The sequence below is a fragment of the Pseudoliparis swirei genome, chromosome 9, assembly GCF_029220125.1.
Source record: "Pseudoliparis swirei isolate HS2019 ecotype Mariana Trench chromosome 9, NWPU_hadal_v1, whole genome shotgun sequence".
Taxonomy (NCBI): Eukaryota; Metazoa; Chordata; class Actinopteri; order Perciformes; family Liparidae; genus Pseudoliparis; species Pseudoliparis swirei.
This window is the reverse complement of record NC_079396.1, coordinates 15306646-15327279: the sequence shown is the minus strand read 5'-3', so window position 1 is coordinate 15327279 and position 20634 is coordinate 15306646. Positions and strand designations below refer to the sequence as shown.

Here is a 20634-nt window from a genome sequence, read left to right as displayed (position 1 = left end):
TTTAGATACACCAGGGTCTTTCTTAATATACTGAGACCCTCTGTGACGATGTCAGGACTTCTAGTAAAAAGTTGACCTAGATTTATACACAGTGCTTTTTCGTTACAATGACCTTTGTTATAATTAAAATACAATCTGAATATGGCAGATGTGTAGTCACGTGCCTACAATAGTGTCTGCAAATTCGCCTTTTACCTATAGACTAAAAGAAAAATAATAAAATCACAGATATTATCAGAAGCATAGGCCTATCCATGTATCAAGAGTATAGTCAAACTAGACAACAACTATCATGCCAAGTCTATGTTTATCTGACAGGTGTAAAGATACTCATCATAATATTTCCTCACATTGTTATGTGGTTGGATACAGAGTTATCTTCCAATATGATTTGATTGTCTGGGAACTAAATGTCAGAGAGAGAGAGGCACCCAACTGTAAGGAAGGTCGAGTAAAACAAATTGAAAAACAAATAAAGAAGTCTCTCTTTCAATATAAACTCTAGAATTGTCTGAGAACTATGGAGTTGATCAGCGCTTGATTAATGCACACAAATATAAAATGGCAGTCCTGGAATAAATCATTTGTCCTGGTCACGGATCAGTTTTAGCCTCCCTGCTTTCTAAAATGTGCCTGCGAGACAGGAGAGGTCAAACTAAGCCCAGATCAGCGTCTAAAAGCAGCTATAAAATGCGCATAAAAGAGAGAAGGCACAGAAACACAACCCCACCGTGGAGTGGGGTGGACTGACAGCAGCAGCTTTTTTGGGAACAAACTGGATAAAGCTGCAGGTCTGCTGGCAGATGGGTTGCTTCAGAGTTGTGATTTCTGGAAAAGAGCACAGATTTACAAAGTTGCTGTCTCATTTTAATTGTGTTTGATTTGGCCCTCTACGTGGATACGACTGAGTCGTTCACCATTCTCCTTCTTGAGCCTCAGACTTGTGTCAGTAACGAGAGCCAGAGTCACATTCAGTGGATGATAAACCAAGAGGTGACTCTGGCGTGTTCCTGAATGCACCCCTGTAGACAGAAAGAGCTTGTTCATTGGATCCATTGCATAACTATCACTAACCTGCACTGAGCACAGAAAGCTGGTGTACTTTATGTCCCACAACAGAACGGATTGACTCTGCTTTCGAGAAGGGGCAGCCACTTATGCAACAGATGAGATGCAGTCCTTTTATTACTCAACTCATCCTATTTCACCACACCTGTCTTCCTTTGTGTTGTCTGATTTGCTGCCTTCAGCTGGGCGGGTTCTGTCTTTTCAGCTGCCGGCTTAGCCACAGTCATGTTCGCCCCTTTGCTCTCCTGCTTCTTCTCCTGTTTGGTTGCTCCCCCAAGCTTGCTGGTGCTACGTTGGAGGACAGGGGTGGCTGTTTTCACGGGGTTGGGTGCTTTACCCGGGGGCACACGGGGGTCTTCACCAATGTCAACGGTGAGGTTTGTGTAGAGAGGCTCCAGCTCTCTGGAAAGGAGCTCATAGGTCAGAGAGTTGAGGCCATCAGAGCGCCAGTTGAGTCTGGTCCTTTTCAGAAGGTCAAATCTAGAAAGACGCACATAATATCACTGCATGTATGTATGTGTGTGTGTGTGTGTGTGTGTGTGTGTGTGTGTGTGTGTGTGTGTGTGTGTGTGTGTGTGTGTATATTTCAGGGGCAAACTTTAAAGGTGGGACATGATGGGAAATGGTTTCATTTTATTTCTTGCATATAATTAGCCACTCTCATGTCTGTGTGCTAAATATGGTGCTTCAGCCAGGAGAGTTTGCTCAGCGAGCTCTGCTCGGTGAGCTCTGGAGATGCTTCTAGGCAGAGTTTGTTATCTTTGGCCAGAGCCAGCGAGCTGTCTCCCCCTGTTTCCAGTCTGTATGCTAAGCTAACAGCACCCTGACTGTAGCTTCATATTTAACGAACAGACATGAGAAGGACATCAATCTTCTCATCTAATTCTCTTCCAGGAAATTCAAATGTCAAATATTCATTGTGAAAAAGACCTCTCCAATTATATATACAGATATATTCCCATGTAGATGTAACTTGTGGTCCTTTGGATGATTACAGGAGCTTGTTTTCAAAAAAGAAAAATGTTTAGTGAATGTAATAGAACAATTAAACATGTATTATTGTAAAGACAACATAACTATTATGTCAGAAACATCCAAATTGCCCCACGAAATTATAACATGTCATGTTTGTGTGTCTGCTATGTGTCCACGGTACCTGCGTGGGTTTTGTTCATTGCCTCTGTCTCCTTTATGCTTGATCATCTTGTAATGACCAATGGCCACTGGAGGGCGCATGATCTTCATGCCAGATAGACGCACTCTGGATAGGAAGCACACATCAAGAGTCAACAGCAGATTCTCATTCAGTCAGAAAAATATTATCATTTTCAACAAAACCTGGCACTAAAGTAGTCATGCTATTTTGTAAAACACAAACACACAGTGGGAGTATATCTAGCTTCTAAGGGATAGCAGAAAAATAAAGAAAACAAACAGAATTGTGGGTGAAATATGAGAATAACATACTTTTATGGCCTATAGGCGGTGGAAAACACTGTGGTTCCCTTTTTCCATCTCTGGTGCTTGTGTACCACCCCAGTTATCTAAGTCAATCAGAACATGGTGTAACTAATGTTGTGAATTTCCAGTACATGATACATTTTAGGTTGCAAACATCATGCATAAAAGGCAAAGTGTTACACAAAGAGTAGGGGAGGAAATTTCTCGTAGTTTTGCTTCATGTAATAATTAGTGCAAGCTTTTTTTATTTTCATTTTCTTGTTCCTTACACTATCAGATTGCAAATGGTAAAAAGAGCCAGAAAGTGGACAGAGGGGACCACAGCATAGAAATGAGATGAAAACTGCCTGAAAACTCTCAAGCACGCAGCCCAGCCCAAATCTGCAAGCTAGTGCATGCGAACATACTCACGGAGCCACTCCAAGAGACACACAGCAAAGCCACAGCAGTGGGAGGAGACGTGAAGATGGTGGATGATGTTAGAACAGATGAAAGAAAAGTCAAAGAAAAGGAAAACATGTGGGACAGAAACTGTAAACATGAGAAAAGAAAGGAATGCGTCGCGCAAAAGTCATTTGAAAATAAGAAGAAGGGGAGGGGCTTAAATGGCTGTGCATGCAGTTCTGATACTGAGCACTAGTGCACAGCTCACATGTTCACATGCACAGTTTACGGTTCACTCTGCCATGCTGCCCCTCTGCCCCATTATCCCTCCTCACCTCGCAGCGATGTCATCGTCCTCTCCGCCCCAGCCCCAATACTGGTTAGGGAAGCCGTTCATCTTCATATATTGGTCTGGGGTGACTGCAGACACCCCACCAAAATACTGTGGGTACGGCAGCCTGGTGGGGTCACATCACCAATGTACAATCTTGAAAATAATGTCTCAGCACAATGCACTCGTATAGAAGTCCATCTACTCAAACACACGCTTTGCTTCTACCTGTATCTGAACTTGTCCATGGCCACAGACAGGTGTGTCGGGAACTGTTTGTGGCAAGTATAGGTGTTGTGGTCGTTCTCGGGCAGCAGGTCAACATCGTGCAGGAAGATGCAACTCCAGTCTTCATCTCTGAGGGCCTCGCGCACCCCAACGTTCAGCAGCTTGGCTCGATTAAAAGTGCTGTTGCCCCACTGAAGTCAGAGACAGAGACGGAGGGTAACACACAGCTACACATGAATGTATTACATCTAAAACAAAGACAGCATGAGAGGGCACAATGTGTGAGTAAGTAATCTCACACTGTGTCGCTATGGTTACAGTTGTGGTCATTGTAGCCTGAGAAGTTACAGACATCATGACTTATCAATGTCCTTAACAATATAATTTGAAATATTCAGTTAATACAAATTATGAAAAACAAATCTACTGTAGTCATGTAAATATACATATGTTTTTATATTGTTATTTGCCCAGGTTCTTAAGACACCTGTCTTGGACATTCACTTTGGTGATGAACTGACATCACACCAGTAGAGCAAATGTGTTTCTCATGACAGAGACAATGCAAGCTATTGAGTACCACTCTGAAAGACATATAGATAATACATGTTTAAACTAGCACACATAAACACACAGTCATACATACCTGCTGTACTATATAGATGCTGTAGTGGATCTGCTGTCGTTGCAGGAAGGGGTGGAGGTGATAGAGGAGGGCACGGAGGTGGATCTGCCGGTCCCGGTATGGTACCACTATTGCTGTGTGGTGGCGTGGCTCACAATCAGGAGGTCGGTAGTGTCCGCCCGGCAACACTAACGGGTTCCTCTGGCTGATCTCCTCCATGGACAGAGGAGAGGAAAGATGCACAGACACGGGTCCGACTGGAGGAACAGGGGAAAAAAGTGTTAGAAGTGTTATTGATGGTCAGCTTAGAACACCACCCGGCCGTTCACTCTGTAATGGTTCTTTATATGAATGTATTACATACAACAGCACACATTGAACCCCTCTGGCTCTCTCACCCAGCAGTGGGGAAGGGATCTGGCAGTCTCTCAGTGGTGGTCCTGTGGGAGGGGGTCCAGTGCCTGAGTTGCGAGGCGGGGGAGGCGGTACTCCCAAATGACTGAGGTTGGTATAGACGTCATGAGGTCGAGAATAATCAAACTCTGGCCCTGTGGTGTGCACCAGGACAGACACCAGGCCTCTGAAGCCCCCAAGGGAGAAATAGAGAACAAAGGCGAACTGGAAACCCACCAGCAAGGCTAGCGTACACGGGGAGTCCAGAGAGCGCCCGTAACACGCCATAATAAAGTATGATTGTAGAAGTATAGTGACAGTAAAACTTGAGGAAATGGATGGAGGAGTGGGATGAAAGATGGGAGAGAGGGAGGGGCCAAGTGGCAGTTTGATAAGGATGGTGGAGGGAGAGGTGGGAAATGAGCAAGGGGAGGCAGAAGGAGAGGAGGGGAAGGAGGCAGCGCTCAGTGCAGGCTCAGGCGTTAAGGAGGGGAGTGTCCATCTGTAGGAATGGGTAGTAGTGGTGGTGAAGCTCACTCAGCACTGCCATCACCTCTTGACCACAGACGTCACTGGGAAGGAAGAAGAAAATCCTTTAGGTGAATTGCATTTATTGCTTGTAATCATTATAATCATCATTTCGTTAATGTGATATTGGGCTATATATAATAAACTGAATTGAATTTAATTGAATACCATCAATCTGCATGTAGGGTACCTGCTATTGCGAGGGTCTAATTAAAACCTGTCCTGGGCCAGGATGGGCTCACTCCACCTCTCTCCTCCCCTTCCTCCTTTCATCATCAAGCTTTCTGTAATTTAAAAGAGTGAGTAACAATGCAGGAGCATATTGGTGTCAGCACTATGTGGAGTCTACTGTAACCTAAAATAAGCTGGGGAATGACAAGCAGCAAACAAATGTTTGCTTCTTTATTTAGAATGGCTTATTTTCAGCAGTCACATTTCCATGGGGCTTATGGAAGAAACGCTGATGCCTTATCAAATTAATGCAACATCACAGTTCCCTGTTTAGCCAAGCATAGCATGTTATAGCTATACTTCAACACTGGAGCTGACAAGAATCACGGAAGCAAACACAAATCCATTGCTGTGAAAAATAGATCAGTCTGGAGCAGAAGCAGCGCGGTGGTCTTCACTAGAGGCTCCAAACTGGTGATTAGCCTATCAACATCCACCGCCAGGCCTGCGCTGGCTGTTCTACAGTGTTTACGTGACTGAAGAGGAACATGTGTCAATAGCATAATATTCGACAGGCTATAACGGCTGCTTCTGAAATCACTGATATTTAATTTAGCTCTGCAGCACCAGCCGACTCACCAGCACATCCCTGCGACATTTCAAATCCAGCCCCCGGCTTCCTCTGAGGACCGACGGGCCGCTGCCTCCAAGGAGACGCGATGGACCAAAATAAAGCGTTTCTTTTTTATGCCGCTCGCTCTTCCTCCTCTTCCTCCTAATCTCTCATCCGAGGCGAAATCTCCCCGGAGCTGCTTAGAGAGCGCTGCGAATGCTTCGACACGCAAGAGCATCGCCGCGTCAACACAGGCAAGTGCGCTCTGCCTCATCCACACACGGATGGATCATTGTAGGCTACCACTGAATCAGATGGGCTGGGGCGCACACCCGCGGTGACGATGCACAGCGCGCCATATTTGAAAAAGGAAATTATGATATTGCAACTGATGGTTGATTGATAAATGTATATATCTTTGACAATGCAACACACATGATGAATATGAATAAGCATATAGTTCATGGAGGTCTGGGTCGTGGTCCATGCCCACTACCAACTATTCATACACTCTGGCATACTCATTGAATCTGCAATGATTCCTTCTGTACACATGGCATCTATTGCATCTGTCCATCCGGGGAGAGGGATCCTCCTATGTTGCTCTCCTGAAGGTTTCTTCCCTTTTTTCCCTGTGAAAGTGTTTTTTTCTGAATTGAATTGTAAATTATCATAGTTGAACGTTAGGGAGCAAAATGTGTTTTCCTTGAAGCGACAAACATTTGGCGTTCATTTCCAAATATAACCGAACCTGCTTGGACAGCTCCAAAAGTCACTAAATATAGCGAGAAAGTCTTTTTACACTTTCACTTATTACAATGTCAATCTACGTTTGTACATTTCCTTCAAATCAACTTCACCCAAACAAATGCCCCTATTTGTCAGAGAATAATAAATAAAAAATTGGCATTGGGATTTTTACAGAATTGACTAATACGTATAAAAAGTAAAAAAACATCTCAAATCCATCACCGTTTTAAAAAGTTTAATTATGGAGATCCTGTGGAGCAGCTTATGCTGATCATAATAATAATTAAGATCAAAGATATAAACTTCACTTCTTACAATGTCCCCCTGCATGATAAAAGATATTCTGATGCACACACAAAACTCATTCTAAACTATTTTTATTCTTTCCATCATTTCAAATAAAAGATTCTTAAGCTTAAAGTGTTCATACGTTAAGTGTTCATATTGACCCGAATAACAAAGTTACTATGTTGAGTTTATTTTACATGTAAAGGCGTCAGACAAAAGGCCCATCAAAATGTCGGGATGGATTAAATTTGAAGACAAATTAATAACATCAAGCCAATAGTGATTAAAATATCATAGACTATCGCTCTCTTGAATCCCATGAATGTCGAAATAATTAGTGTCTCTGCTTTTACTATTAATCAAATGTTTGCCACTTTTAATATTTATTCTCACACAGCATCCCGCCCAGGGGCACCAGTCGTTCTCTGGCTTTATGCAGCAGGCTAAAAATGTTTTTATTCACATGGAGCAGTAACTTGATTACAGAACAGAGACAGGACAGAGTACTAATGGCTAAAGTAGTTCCAGATAAATGTCTACCAATGTAAACAGGCAGATGAAGCATAACAGAAAAATACTGTGCAAAACAATGCACCAACACTACTATTGTTTGTAGCGCCATGTGACCACACTGCCTTCATTGTCTCAAAGCAAGGTGGATGTGTGTTTTCTCTAACTGGGGCAAAACCCCCTCTACCACTGTATTAAAGTCAGCATACAGTCAGCAAACAGTCAGCATAATAGTTAGTAAAGGCACAGAAAAGACATCTCATACAGGTTCAGTTAGAAAATATGTTTAGCACTAATGAGGATGATTTTAAAATGTACTTATTTCCCTTTTTCAACTTTCATGATATGTACAAACATGCATTTGAACTGGTTGAATAATAGTTTCTACACGAAGTGCAGTTATTTTTGTTTATGTAAATGTTGTAAATTGACCCCAGATCTGTGACTACAGATGACAAATACAGTATAATTTAAGTGAGCTGAGGGCCATATGGCTTAAACAGGGGCAATGTGTTGTATCTCCCAAATCAGCACACACACACACACACACACACAAAGTCATACAGAGCACGTTTTTATGTAAATAAAAAAACTATAATGCATTCCTTTTCTAATGTTTACTTCTTAACCAAATTGTTGATGTAAAAGAGACAACTATCAAAATAAGCACTATTGTGTCAAATATATTGAATTAAATGCTTCACAAGTTCCATTTTTCATCAATTTAGGCCAGGGGGAAACAAGCTCAGACATTCTCCTCAGTTTTATCCATTTCAAATGGCAAAACTTTCAAAACCATAAAATCAAAAAATGAGAAAACTCATGTGAAGTACTGCCAGCGCTTAGTTTCCCACTCCCTTCAAGTTGTGTTATTGCATTTTTCACTTCTCTTTCCATTTCATCAGTTTATTGCCCATCCTCTCCGTCACTAATCCTCTCTCCAAAAACAATAAAAACAAAGATATCGATCTCAAATATGAAATCCCTTCCTTCAATACCTTAAGTTTGTTTCATTATTTAAATTATCGGCTCCTCTGCCATGACCTTCTTCTCACTTTCTCCACCTCTCTGTATCGCCCTATCTTTACTTTTTGTAGTTGCCAAACTGAATAGCCAGACGATTGCCGACACAGCGGAACGTTGCAGGCTGCACCTCCCAGTAGTTGACAGGGTTAGAAAACAAGCTGATGCCGTTATAGAACGTCCTCTTCATCCCAAATCCTCGAGGGCAGAAGTCATCCACGCCCACCTGGTCGATGTTGTTGGAATGGAGGTACACCACCTAGAAAGCAGGAGCGGCTAAAGTTGAGGTTGAGTAGCATCGCGTGACGGATCCAATCTCAGAACTAAATGAGACTCACCTGCAGGTATTTCATATCTGGGAGGCCCTTGGGAACACGAGTGAGGCGGTTATTGTCCAGATGCAGCTCTCTCAATCTGGAGAGGAAGGACAGACTTCCATTCTGAACGTCACGGATGTGGTTAAACCCAAGGCCCAACCTGGAAGAAGTGAGACAGAGAGGGAAACGTGAACAAAGCAGAAAACAGGCCACTGCACGGTACATTGAGCTAAACTGTTTTGCCGATGTGAGCTGAAGTAGCTGCACATTCCCTGATGAGTATCATTGTAAAAAATTATATAATAGAAGGCAGGTGAGAATTAGGGCCACAGCAGCCTGACAATACTCCTGTGACTATAAATAGTCCCATTAGAGATTAGGCATGTGAATGAAGAAGATGTCATAAAACTGGAGTGGAACAAAGAACAACGTAGAGAGGAACACCTGAGCTTTTTAATCGCATTTCAATGTAGTTCATATAATTACCCCTGAGGGGCACTGCTGACTGGGGATGGGATTTTTAAATTCACAGTAATTCTTTCGAGATATACGAGAAAATCCCTCAAGGTGCAATAAATCAATTCCGAAATAAGTATGATGTTGAAGTGTGTGTGTGTGTGTGTGTGTGTGTGTGTGTGTGTCTCTATACCTGTACAGGTGTTTGTAGCGGCTCAGGTCCTCCAGTTCCACAGCCTGGATCTGGTTGTGGTCCAGATGAAGCTCATGCAGAGTCTCTGGGAGATCTGAAAGACAGACACCACAACATGTAAGGCTCCACTTAGGGTGAGATTTGATTGTGTCCAGTGGCTGTCCATTCCTTTTTTGTCCGGTCCAGTTTGCTCTTGAAATACTTGAAGGAATAGTTTGACCTTTTGCGTGATGTGCTTAGCTGCATTGTTTTAGTTGGATAAGAAAATGAATACCACTCATGCGTCAGTTACACAAGAAGCTATCAATAGCAGCTGATTGACTGGAAAATGGGTTAAATAGCAAACCTTGCTGTGCATGGGTTAAAAATCGGCCGATCAGAACCTCTAAAACTCTCTAATTGACATATGATACATTGTTTGTTTAATGCATTCAAAAATAAAAGAGTAAAAAGTAAATGTTTTGGTTTTACAGGGGAGTCAGGGAGGCCCTTTTCCCCTGCAGGTTCATATTTAGCATATATATGAGAGTGGTATCAATAATACTATGAGCCTATTTCCCGTAATGCTGAGCTATTCCTTGTCAAGATGAATCCATTGTGAATATAATAGCATTTTAGCCACACAGATGAGTTTTTACCTTTTGGCACGCCAGTTAATTTGGCCTCTGATATACGCAGATAATTGAGTTTCAGTCCCTTGAAGGCTCCCGGCTCAAAACCGCTGTTATGGATGGGGTTTGCTCCCATTTCTGAAAGATGAAGGAAATATTTGGTGCATGAAATAAAAATACTGGCTCTTCAATTTTCAATTCAGTGGCAAAAGCAGATAAGCACCACATGGTATAGCCTGTATTTATTGAAGTCACCAGCATTTCTGACCTATGCAGTTCATGTTGACCAGTCCTGCGAACGCTCCAGCCTCCACCTTCTTGATGCGGTTCTCGTGGATCCTCATCTCAACCAGAGAGGCCGGCAAGTTCTTGGGAACAGTGGTCAGCATATTCCTGGAGAAGTAGAGCTTCTGCATGTGCTTCAGAGGCACAAATGCTTTGGGGTGGACTTTGGAAATCAGGTTATTCCTCAGAGACAGACCCTGGAAACAGTAACCATGGTGATCCAAATTAAACACTTATTAAACACAGTCAAAACATTTAAAGTAAATAAGCTCAAAAAAAGATACACTGAATGCACAGTTTGCATTCTCTGTCTCTACTGAATGTGTATGAGTGAATTAGAACAGATCCAGGAGTCAGTCTCGTCATAGCTGTCTCTCCACCTACGCTGGCTAAACGATGGAGATGTCGGCTGACGCAAACAGACCTTAATAGAGATGCTATTGTATAATGTCATGATGCCAGATTTGATATTGCTCTTGGTCAGCGCTCTTGAATGCGGGTCAGGAGTGAGCAAAGCCTTTCTGCAAAGAGATGTGAGCTTGAATACTCCCATTTGGCTTCCGGCTCGAACTTAATACAATTAAAGCTCTCAAAGCGAAGGGTGGGGAGGGCAAAAAAGAAAGGAAATGAACCTCTAAATCCTCAAGGAAACAGACGGTCATTAATGATATTTCACTCTACTGAAGCCAATAAATACAAGCTGAGCTGAGTCGTTTACACATCCTTCATAGGTGCTGATCTAATGCTGAGAGCAACATTATGAATATAAACAGACTGTGAGTGTGGGAGGGGGGGGGCGTGTCTCTTACATATAAGTTAGTCAGGCCCTTGAAGTCATTCTCTTTCAGCTCAGTGATATGGTTATTCTGGAGGTCCAGGAACTTGGTGTCTGAAGGAATATTCTTTGGCACCTCAGTCAGACCTGAAGATGAGACCAATAAAAACACAGAAGGGAATCATGCTCCATTAAATGCTTCCATGGGTGAACCCTAAAAACCAGATTGTTTTCAAGGTGCAAGCTCTAAGGATATCTTAGTCAGACGTAGACCATGGAAAATAAATAGTCACTGTGTGTTGAACAGCCTCCATCGGGCCTTACATGAACCCAATCACACTCCCACACAATCTCAAACGAGCACGTTGGGCCTCCTCGTCTATTATTTTAATGAGAGGTAGACATACACACAACCATGGAGGTCACACAGAGACGGCCAGAGCACATAACTAACATCACCAGTTTGTCACTTACATGCCAGATGAGGACACCAGATGTTTTTCATCTGGTTTCCAATCGACAGAAGTCACAAAGAATGTGACTTAAATACGATCAGCAAAATCACACATCAAAAAAAGGGATACGGACACAACCCTGACACATACACACAGAGAAATACAAGCTGTGCGTCAACGTTGAGTGGTCAAGCTGCCGTGCCAAGTGTCTTCATTTTGGCTTCTCTGTGACAGAAACACCTGCTAAGAAGCCATGTAGAAGTAGAGAAACGGTGATGTTAACAACATCATGACGAGCTGAAATTAGGGTTGCGCTTGTGAATATTATTTACCAAGCAGTATATTCATAAAGGCTAAGAATGGGTTACAAAAAGCGGACAGCGTTAAGAAACACACCTGCTTTATTCCATTCAGGGATCTCGCTGGAAAAATGACTCACAAGCAGAGCAACCAGCCATCATTAACTAGACCACATCACAGCCAGGACACGTGGATGGGTGTATCAGATGTGGTAAGTGGTGCAGACAGGCCACTGTAAGCGAATCGCAGCCGGGGCAAAACGCATCTGGATCAGGACCATTATGCAACCAGACCCGCTGGTGAGCGAGGACGCCAGCTGTCCCATTGGGATCCAGTTTGCCACCAACCACAGTGCCACAGGACTCTCCCCATAGCTGTCCATCTTGAGTTAAGTTTATACATATGGCTTTGGCTGTACTGTGCCACACCCTCCATGTCACCACACGGGATCAAACCCTTTGACGTTCTGTACAAACCACGTCCGCGCAGTGCGGAGAGATCTGGTGACTGAGGAGGCTTGGGGTTTTATACTGTATCCTAGGAATCAAGCAAGATGTTGCCTTCAGTTAAACATTAGTATAAAATCAAGTTTTAATCTAATTATTACCTCAGTCTGACATTTTCTCAAGTGTAATAAAGTTGTGACAGCTGCTGTGAGAGCAATATGACTGTCATTGGGTTTCATATGGTAGGAAATATGTACCTTCCAGCCAACAGCTGCACCTTTCGACAAGCATCAACCCCACATTGATGTGCTGGCATCAGACAGAAATAATAAACAAATGTGAAAAAATACTTTCATCCAGCTGCTGATGAATCCCTTTATCGTTCTGATCCTGAAACCACAACGCGTTACCCATATCTACCACAAATCTCAAAGTCTATACCACAAACTGACAAAACTAGCACCCTCCTAAACCCCAGCGTCCCTCAACACAAATACCCGACATCATGCTGGGATGCACACTGAGAGGAGACAGACGCCGCCGCCAAAATACATCTGTTCTAAATAAGCACTTGACAGCTCGGAAATTATACGCTTCCACATTTACCCGCAGCAGAAAGACCAGGCACAGTAAATATATAGAGCTTATAAAATAATGATTCGACAAAACCATTATGTCTAAACACAGACAGACTATTAGAGTTAAACAGCCATTATAATGTAAGGAATCTTTATATCCGTAAATAAGATTGATTTAGACCTGTAAAAATTGACGAAGAGTAGCACACACTTATAATATCCACAGGCAGGAAATTGTAACATATGCTTCCTTGTATGGAAAGACTCAAATGAATTCACAGACAGACTGCAAAAGCATGCTCTATCACGCTGTCATCCACTCATTTGCTTTCCTGTCTGAACCTAGACACACACACACACACACAAAAAGAATAGTCAGAAACAATGCCAAAGCATAACAGACAGTATCTCTCTCTCTCTCGCTCTCTCTCGCTCTCTCTCTGTCACAAACAGGCACACGGACAGACACTCTCACTGACCGAGGTCAGAACACTGGACGACCCTGAGCTGACAGTGGCAGCCGAAGGGGCACACGGGTAAGTCAGGGAAAGGAATCTCCTCTACACCCGAGCCTTGTTCCTCGTCCCTCATCATCGGCATCATCCCGCCGCTGTCCATGCTGTCCATGGCAAAATCCCAGAAGCCTCTCTGCTCGAAGGGCAGGGCCGAGGAGGTGGAGAGCAGCCGAGCCGCGCATAGCAACAGCAGGAGAGGGCAACATGGCAACATCTTTAACGTAGACACCTGAGAAAACACAAGAAAGACGGAGAGAAACACTTTAAGTTACCAATTTAATGTTAAAGCATGTACAACTGATGCAGTGTAACACAACAGCCCGACAACAAATCCTACATCCAGGTTATAATGTTTAGTGGAACTGCTTTAGAGAGGTGCTGCTTCAACTCTGTTGTCATTCTGCAATACTTATCAATATTTCAAATGTATTATGTCCCCTCCATTTAAAGCAATGGGATTGTCTGGGATGTCAAAGTGACAACAAAAAGCAAGGAAAGTGCACGAGCAATGATAGCCCTCAGACAACGCAATTTGCCCTGAGGCCCCAGACCTCCAGGGGCCCCAAATGTGTATTTTACTTGGGAACATGTGTTCATCACACCCCAGTGACCCCACAGAGATTAGGAGGTGGTGTATGTCTGTGCACACCTGGGCTCCCCAGCAGGTTAATCCAGCCATGTGGATAAGGGCTTCAAATTCATAACTAAGGATAAAGGTCAGAGATAAATGGACATTTAAATGTTATGAAATGGTCTGGCTATCCTTAATTATAAAGCCCTACTGTTTATACAACATAAAGGCTGTTTATACCACATAAGGCCAACGGCGGCTGGAGTCTGGTGAGGTGAAATGGACTCATTCCCCCGAGGAAACCCGCCGGGAGTCAACTCTGGGAATGAAAGTCACTTAAACCACACTGACAAAATGTCACTGTCTGCTTCCTACACACCAGGTCCATTCCCAAGAAAGTAAATCCCTTCTTCTCAGTGGCCAATTGGATAGTGTGGAGGACATCACCTCAGCGCTGGAAAACTTTATTCCTGCAACCGAGCAGTTAAACAAAGCCACCATTCATTTGGAGGGGAAACTGGGTGTGTGAGAGCGTCTGTGTGCATGCACATGTCATGAAACACGGACTCCGTGATGTCATAGCTGTGCACCGATTGAGGTCAAAATACGCTCGAGCATGTGTGTGTGTCTGTGTTTTTTGCTGGCTTCATCTTGCCTACTCTGACCTAACCAACGCCTCAGTACAGCCATCCCCTCCGGCTCAACTGAAAATCTAATTCCTAAGAAAACATATTACCAGGAGGCAAATTGATCCTTAGAGTGGGAGATTGTGATTCTTCACCTGCGTCTAATCCTATGAAGTAATACCCAGTCATACACTGGACCCTGGGCTGACCTAAAACCATATAATCTATAACCTTGTCGTGTTAATTCCTTTCTCTGATCCCCAGCTCCGTAATCCTACTGACGGCTGTGGAGTCTTGATGCCAATGGTTAGCGTACAAATGGACTCTCCAGGGAAGTGTAAGGATCCTGTAGCAAGATGATTTCAATTGCATTGGAACTAAGAGAGCACATTTTGGCTTTCAACATTATCAGTATACAGGAGAGGAGAGGGAGGAACAAAAAAGTGTGAAGGGTTCAGATGTCTTAGGGTGAAAGTTTGTACTGCACTTCAAGTGTGTCAGAAAAAAAATTGCAACTAAGTGTCTCTTTGTGTGTCAAATACTTTTCTCAAGCCAATTTTACTAAATGTTAAAAGGATTTTTCCCATAGCACTGACCGCTCACAAGACTTTAAAAGGCCTCCACGGGAAATATTGTAATAATAAAGCCTGTGAGCGGGTTTCAGAGGATTTTTGGTTGGGGAAATACTTATCATTCCACACTTCATCAAAATAAGTTATCGAAACAGATGATGATCCTTTCAATTACAAAAGTAAAGCCTTAAATGAAACACTCCACAAAGAAGAATGTGGTCAGAGTACAAACATCACAGTGTGTGGTCGATTAATTTACAACACATGCTTATCAATTTCACTTTTTTTTTTACTAAGTATTCATAACCTCCAGTCATAAATCATATAGGACAGTGCATGAACAATTATCTGTAAAGTTGCTTATGCAATCCACTGCAGCAGCCCCATTCTAAGGAATAAAAGTATTACTGAGGGACGTTAAAATCTGTAAAACTAAGAGCCTGTGCATGAAGTGGATCGGTCCTGGAAACATGAATAACTGGCCCCTGCAGTCTGCTCCCTGCTATAAAAATAGCAGCCAAATTATACCATTTTGCAAAAAAGACAAAAACACCACTGGCCTTGGCTTGGCCAGAAGAATGCAGAAAAACGGACATATATAGTCAGCATCACACAATATCACACGATACACAAAAGAGCTGTAATATAGAAAACAACGGAGTCAGCTAAACATCTACGATTTCTGCAGCTCAATTGTACTTTGTTACGTTGTGGGAGGATTTAATCCAAAAAATGTGGAACCCTTGCTCTAATCTGTGGAGTGTGCAATGATTTGTCAGCCTTTTGTAGAGATGTGGAAGTAGATGGAGATTTGCAGATAGAGGGTTGTGGACGATGGCAAGGTAGACAGGAACATAAATAGTCTATCATCATCCAGGAATGGCGTCTGAGGCTGCTATAAACTCAACATAACGACAAGACTAAACTACATCCCACAACCAAGCAGCCTCTCAAACTGTAATGACCACTTCTGTCTTGCCCTGGTTTGTGTGTGTGTGTGCGTGTGTGTGTGTGTGTGTGTGTGTGTGTGTGTGTGTGTGTGTGTGTGTGTGCGTGAATTTACAAATTCCTCTCCTCTGCCTTAAGTTACGTTGTGAGCCACCAAACATCCGGTCTGAGATGAAAACAAACCAAGCTTCTATCTTAATTGTTCCACGCCAATCTAAAGGCCGAGAGTGGTTTAATGGATGGATCGCCGGCTTTATTCTTGTCTCGCTCACTGTGTCTCCGTGGTGCTGTGGAAAGGAGAGGGGGAGGGTAAAAGGACATGATGAGGCAGAAGGAAGATTAAGCTGCAGATACATGAAGGTGTCTAATCAACACATCACTTTGAATCAGTAGACTATGTGGCTGTAAAAGTATGAGGACACACTGGTCTGTGTTTTCAGGGTTTGAGCTCAGCCTTTCCGTTCAAACTGACCGATATTATATCTAGAACACCGTTGGTATGAATTAGAACGCCAACTGTGAGCTTAATGCTCTTGAATGGAAGAAAATACCTGCATTCAGGGTCAAACATCTTGTAAAAGTCCTCCTTTAAAAGAGTGGATCCAGGGAGATTAAGGCTCACGCTTCTGAAGCTAAATGTTCAACGACTACATGTTGACAACTTAACAGCTTCTCTGTTGTCTCCTCTCTGTCGGTCATCATTTCCCCTCAATAAATTAAAGAAGTGAATAAACAAGATGAAGATCTCCATCTGTCCCGAAGTTGTGCTCACACTCACACATACACACACACACACACACACCAGAAGACAGAAGACAGACACTTTTATGAAGATTGGAATTCCAGTGGTTTACTCTTGAATTTGAAAAGGTGAAACAGGACTAAGGGAGGAGAAAGAGCTCGAGGAAAGATATGAGACAGGATTCAGGGTGCATGCCACTCATGTGGCCGAATGACAACGCAGTTGTGTCGTGAAAAAGCACCATCTGGTGAACAATCCATCCTACAAGTGCATCACTTGTTTGAGTTTCCCACACCCAGCGCCTGAGATGAGCTTTACATTTCCTATATGCACTATCCATCAAGTGCTGGGTACTTGTCAGCTCTCACATCCACCGCAATTAACTTTGATGTGACTAAAGTTCCCACAGGGCGGCCTTTGCGCTTGTCAAGCTCAACGAACATATATCTATTATATATGCTTGTTGTGTTGCCAAGAACAATCAGCCCAAGCTACGACACACAGTGTTTGGTCTCCCATGGCTGCAGTTCAGAGAAAGACAATCACCATTAACCTCCCACCCAGTCAATTGCACAACCCTCACTTTCTTTTGAATCATAGGAATGGCTGCCACCTTTTGTTCATGAGAAAAAAATTTAACTATTATGACTTTAAAGTGCTCACAATCTTTTTTATATTCACAACTACCTTTCTGATCTGTGTTTGATGTAAATGTAGAACCCTTTGGCACCGCCATGGGCCCGACTGCCAAAATGCATTAATCTTTACAATATCGATCAAGACATAAAACGCTGGCTCATTTGATCTGAGTATTCATATTCAGGAGCGCATCACCTCTGGTCCTTAGACTGCGTTGGCAGAGAAGAGTTAAGGGGGGCAGAGAGCGCACCATAAGTGCCAGCTGGCACAACAGCGCTGTTGTATCGGCAGCCGCCACGTCAACACTTCACGGAGTGGTTCAAAGTGATCCCAGTGCTGACTGAGCACAATATATTTGACACGGCCTGGTATTGCGTTGCAGAGAATAAAAACATATTTTGTCCGGAATCTCTCCGTGGTGTATTTCTTTGTTTCAATAAGAGTTTTTCTCCAAAACATGTTATTCTGAAAAGATCCAAGCTGCAATAAATTCTGACACCCCAGAATTTTTTTTGTTGTACAACTTGCTTGCTTGTCAGAATGCAAGCTGTACCAAACACACACACACACACACACACACACTCTCACACACACAGACACATGCACACAAACAAACAAACAAACAAACTTAATCACGTCGAATCCATCTCTGTATTTTGGTCTCAGAAAAGCCTCCAACATGATCTGGTGATTTGCCTGCACTCCCTCACTTCCTTATGCCTTGTCTCCTTCACTCCACACATGTGACACAAACACAGACAGAGTCACACACATACACACACACCCTAAATGCATGTGCTCTTCAGACACACAGGCTGTTAGGGTTAGGCGTGTTCGGTGGGAGCGTTCGGGTGGAGTTAACTGCCCCGGTGGCTGTAATTTGGTGACTGCAATCCCTAAAAAAAGGAACTGTTTGGCAGCTTGTCTGATGCCGCCAAGCTTGGATGTGGTGGCAAGCTGCTCAATGCTGCAGAGAGGAGGCCTGACCAGAGCATAAAGCAAAGAAAAACGGGCCAAATCAGACAAATGACCAGAGGATCCATGCACATGAGTCTCATTTAAAGAATATAAACTCTTTCAAAGTTGGTGCTCAGTGGGCTGTGAATAAACCTTCTTTTTCTAAAACCTAAATGGAACAATAAGCAAATTATATCGTCAAAACATGACAAAAACAGGGCTTTGACTTGAAGTTAAAATAATAATAGGGACATTATTACACACACAGCCTCTGCATGGGGGAGATGAAGTCACAGAGAAACTGTGAGTTTGCATTGAGATCAAATCATGACGAGACGCCGACGGACAGGTGGACGGACAGGTGGACAGACAGACTGGCGAGGAGGATCACCAGTCAGACAGACCAGCAGGTGCAGGGTGGTCAACCCGCAGGCTGGCTAATAGGCAGGCGGGCTAGAAGGTCAGCAAACAGACAGATGTAGACTGTCATTGTAACTGTCTGACCATGGACTCCACAGCCAGAGCCCGTTTGCTCTGTCTCTTTACAGTCAGGAGACTCCGTTAAATACACTGGTATAAACCAATGTGTCATCGTAGTTAGCCATTGCTGGACATTAAGTCATCAGCACAAAGCAGAATGAGACCACGGGGGGAGTCCTCAATGTTTGTTTGCAGCATATTATGTGACAGAATAAAACTCCGCAAGTTATAATCTCCACGCAAGTTTCTCAAACCACAGTTCTCTCAGGCAGGAGGAGTTGACTTGATGGGCATGTTTCACTACTCTCCCCCTTAATCGTGATGGAGGGACGTAAATGCCATGTGTTACATTTAGAGTCCCACGGGAGAACAAGGCCGCGATGATTTGAGGATATCGTGAGTGAAAAGAAAGGTTTCGCTTATCATCATTAGTGATCTTTGGAGGCTCGTTGCGCCACCTAGTGTTCACCCTGAGGAAGAATTACAGCGTCAGATGCGCCGTGCAACAGGTTGAGGATAAGGATAATTCTTTATACACAATAAACGTGAGAAGGGAAACAAATACAAAACAAACACTGCACTGGGTTACGAGGTTAAAACGATGTAGACAGCGTGACGACTGATAATAGAAAAGTTGGTGACACAAATCTCAGAAAAGTACAAAAAATGTCAACACGTTAGATGTAGACAAATAGTTAACATCTATTAGGGTTACAATTCTATTGATTTTCGCCATGGTATTTGTTTATAAATAATAATATCATTTTAAAAAAGAAGAAAGTTGCCCCCTACACATTTACAAGACGCACAATAAAAATAACCCATCACCCCTACCTTATGGTTACAATTAAGATAGTAATTCCAAACTCCGGATAGGGTTGAAGGTTTCTCCGTATGTGTGTGTCAGTTTATCCTGGAGACTTTTTTCAAGTCCTATGTATTTATCACATTGACGTATTATTGCAGTATTTCCCTGTGACATCCAGCCGCAGCTCCTCGCCACTGTGTGCCACTGCGAACCGAGTCGTGTGTGCGAGTTCTAGTGCAAACCGAGCCGGTTACTCAGAGCTGGGGGGGGGTCAAGCCCATGAAGTTTCAACAAGCCAGCCTCCTTTCTCCCCTTTTGGATGGAAGAAGAGAAGGAGGAGGGGGGAGAGGCCTGAGTACAGTAAGTAAGTGACCTCATGCAAATAGCATCGACATCATGGGAATGACATGGGAATATATACATCATAAAACCAATAACACATTACCCAATTAGAGGTTACTTCATATAAATGGGTGTTCCTGTTATATTTGTACAGTATATTCATTAGATATACAGTATGTACTGTATATAAAACATTTCCCCAAAAGTAATGCTAACAACAGAAAAAGAAAGAGAAGGAGACGGTTCACTTTATGAATATTGTATCTATGGGTATATTTGACTAGTTTAATTGCTTTTGAAGAACATGTAGATAAAAGACGTTGTAATTTTGGCAATGCCAATTAAAAAACTAACATAAGCTTTGTCTGAAACATATGAGACAGACGTCCCTGCTTCACAGTGACCCTGAGTAAGCTATATTAGTGTTGTTCTCATAGTAACATCGTACAGTAAAGAGCAACACATGTGTCTTTATGCGGCTGCATTAAAACAGGATCTATATCTATCCGTCCATCTAACATATTGGTGTATTTTTGCAGAGTCTTACTTCGGATGGAAATTATTGTGTTTTAAATTCAGCAGTACTTAATTGTACGACACTGAGCTACACATTTCTTTGATTACTGGGAGAGAACATGGTGACAG

General features: G+C 43.0%; 2 protein-coding genes across 3 annotated transcripts; both read right to left on the bottom strand.

Moving 5' to 3' along the window:
* Nucleotides 1–671: 671 nt before the first annotated feature.
* On the bottom strand, nt 672–6056 carry b4galt3 (UDP-Gal:betaGlcNAc beta 1,4- galactosyltransferase, polypeptide 3). 2 transcript variants are annotated; one of them, XM_056422800.1, is made up of 8 exons: nt 5829–6056; nt 5209–5302; nt 4496–5062; nt 4119–4354; nt 3473–3663; nt 3249–3371; nt 2225–2329; nt 672–1548 (listed from the first exon to the last, which is right to left on the bottom strand). In XM_056422800.1, the coding sequence occupies exons 3-8, from the start codon at nt 4776–4778 to the stop codon at nt 1200–1202; spliced, it is 1287 nt and encodes a 428-aa protein (XP_056278775.1). In that variant the 5' UTR covers nt 4779–5062; nt 5209–5302; nt 5829–6056; the 3' UTR covers nt 672–1199. The 2 variants fall into 2 exon arrangements, with proteins under 2 accessions (XP_056278775.1, XP_056278776.1); XM_056422801.1 differs by lacking the exon at nt 5209–5302.
* A 716-nt stretch (nt 6057–6772) lies between these two features.
* Nucleotides 6773–19857, bottom strand: bgnb (biglycan b). The gene is made up of 8 exons (XM_056422806.1): nt 19674–19857; nt 13269–13533; nt 11045–11157; nt 10219–10432; nt 9978–10088; nt 9340–9433; nt 8712–8850; nt 6773–8632 (listed from the first exon to the last, which is right to left on the bottom strand). Exons 2-8 carry the CDS (start codon nt 13516–13518, stop codon nt 8435–8437), a joined length of 1119 nt encoding a protein of 372 aa, XP_056278781.1. The 5' UTR covers nt 13519–13533; nt 19674–19857; the 3' UTR covers nt 6773–8434.
* Nucleotides 19858–20634: the final 777 nt, after the last annotated feature.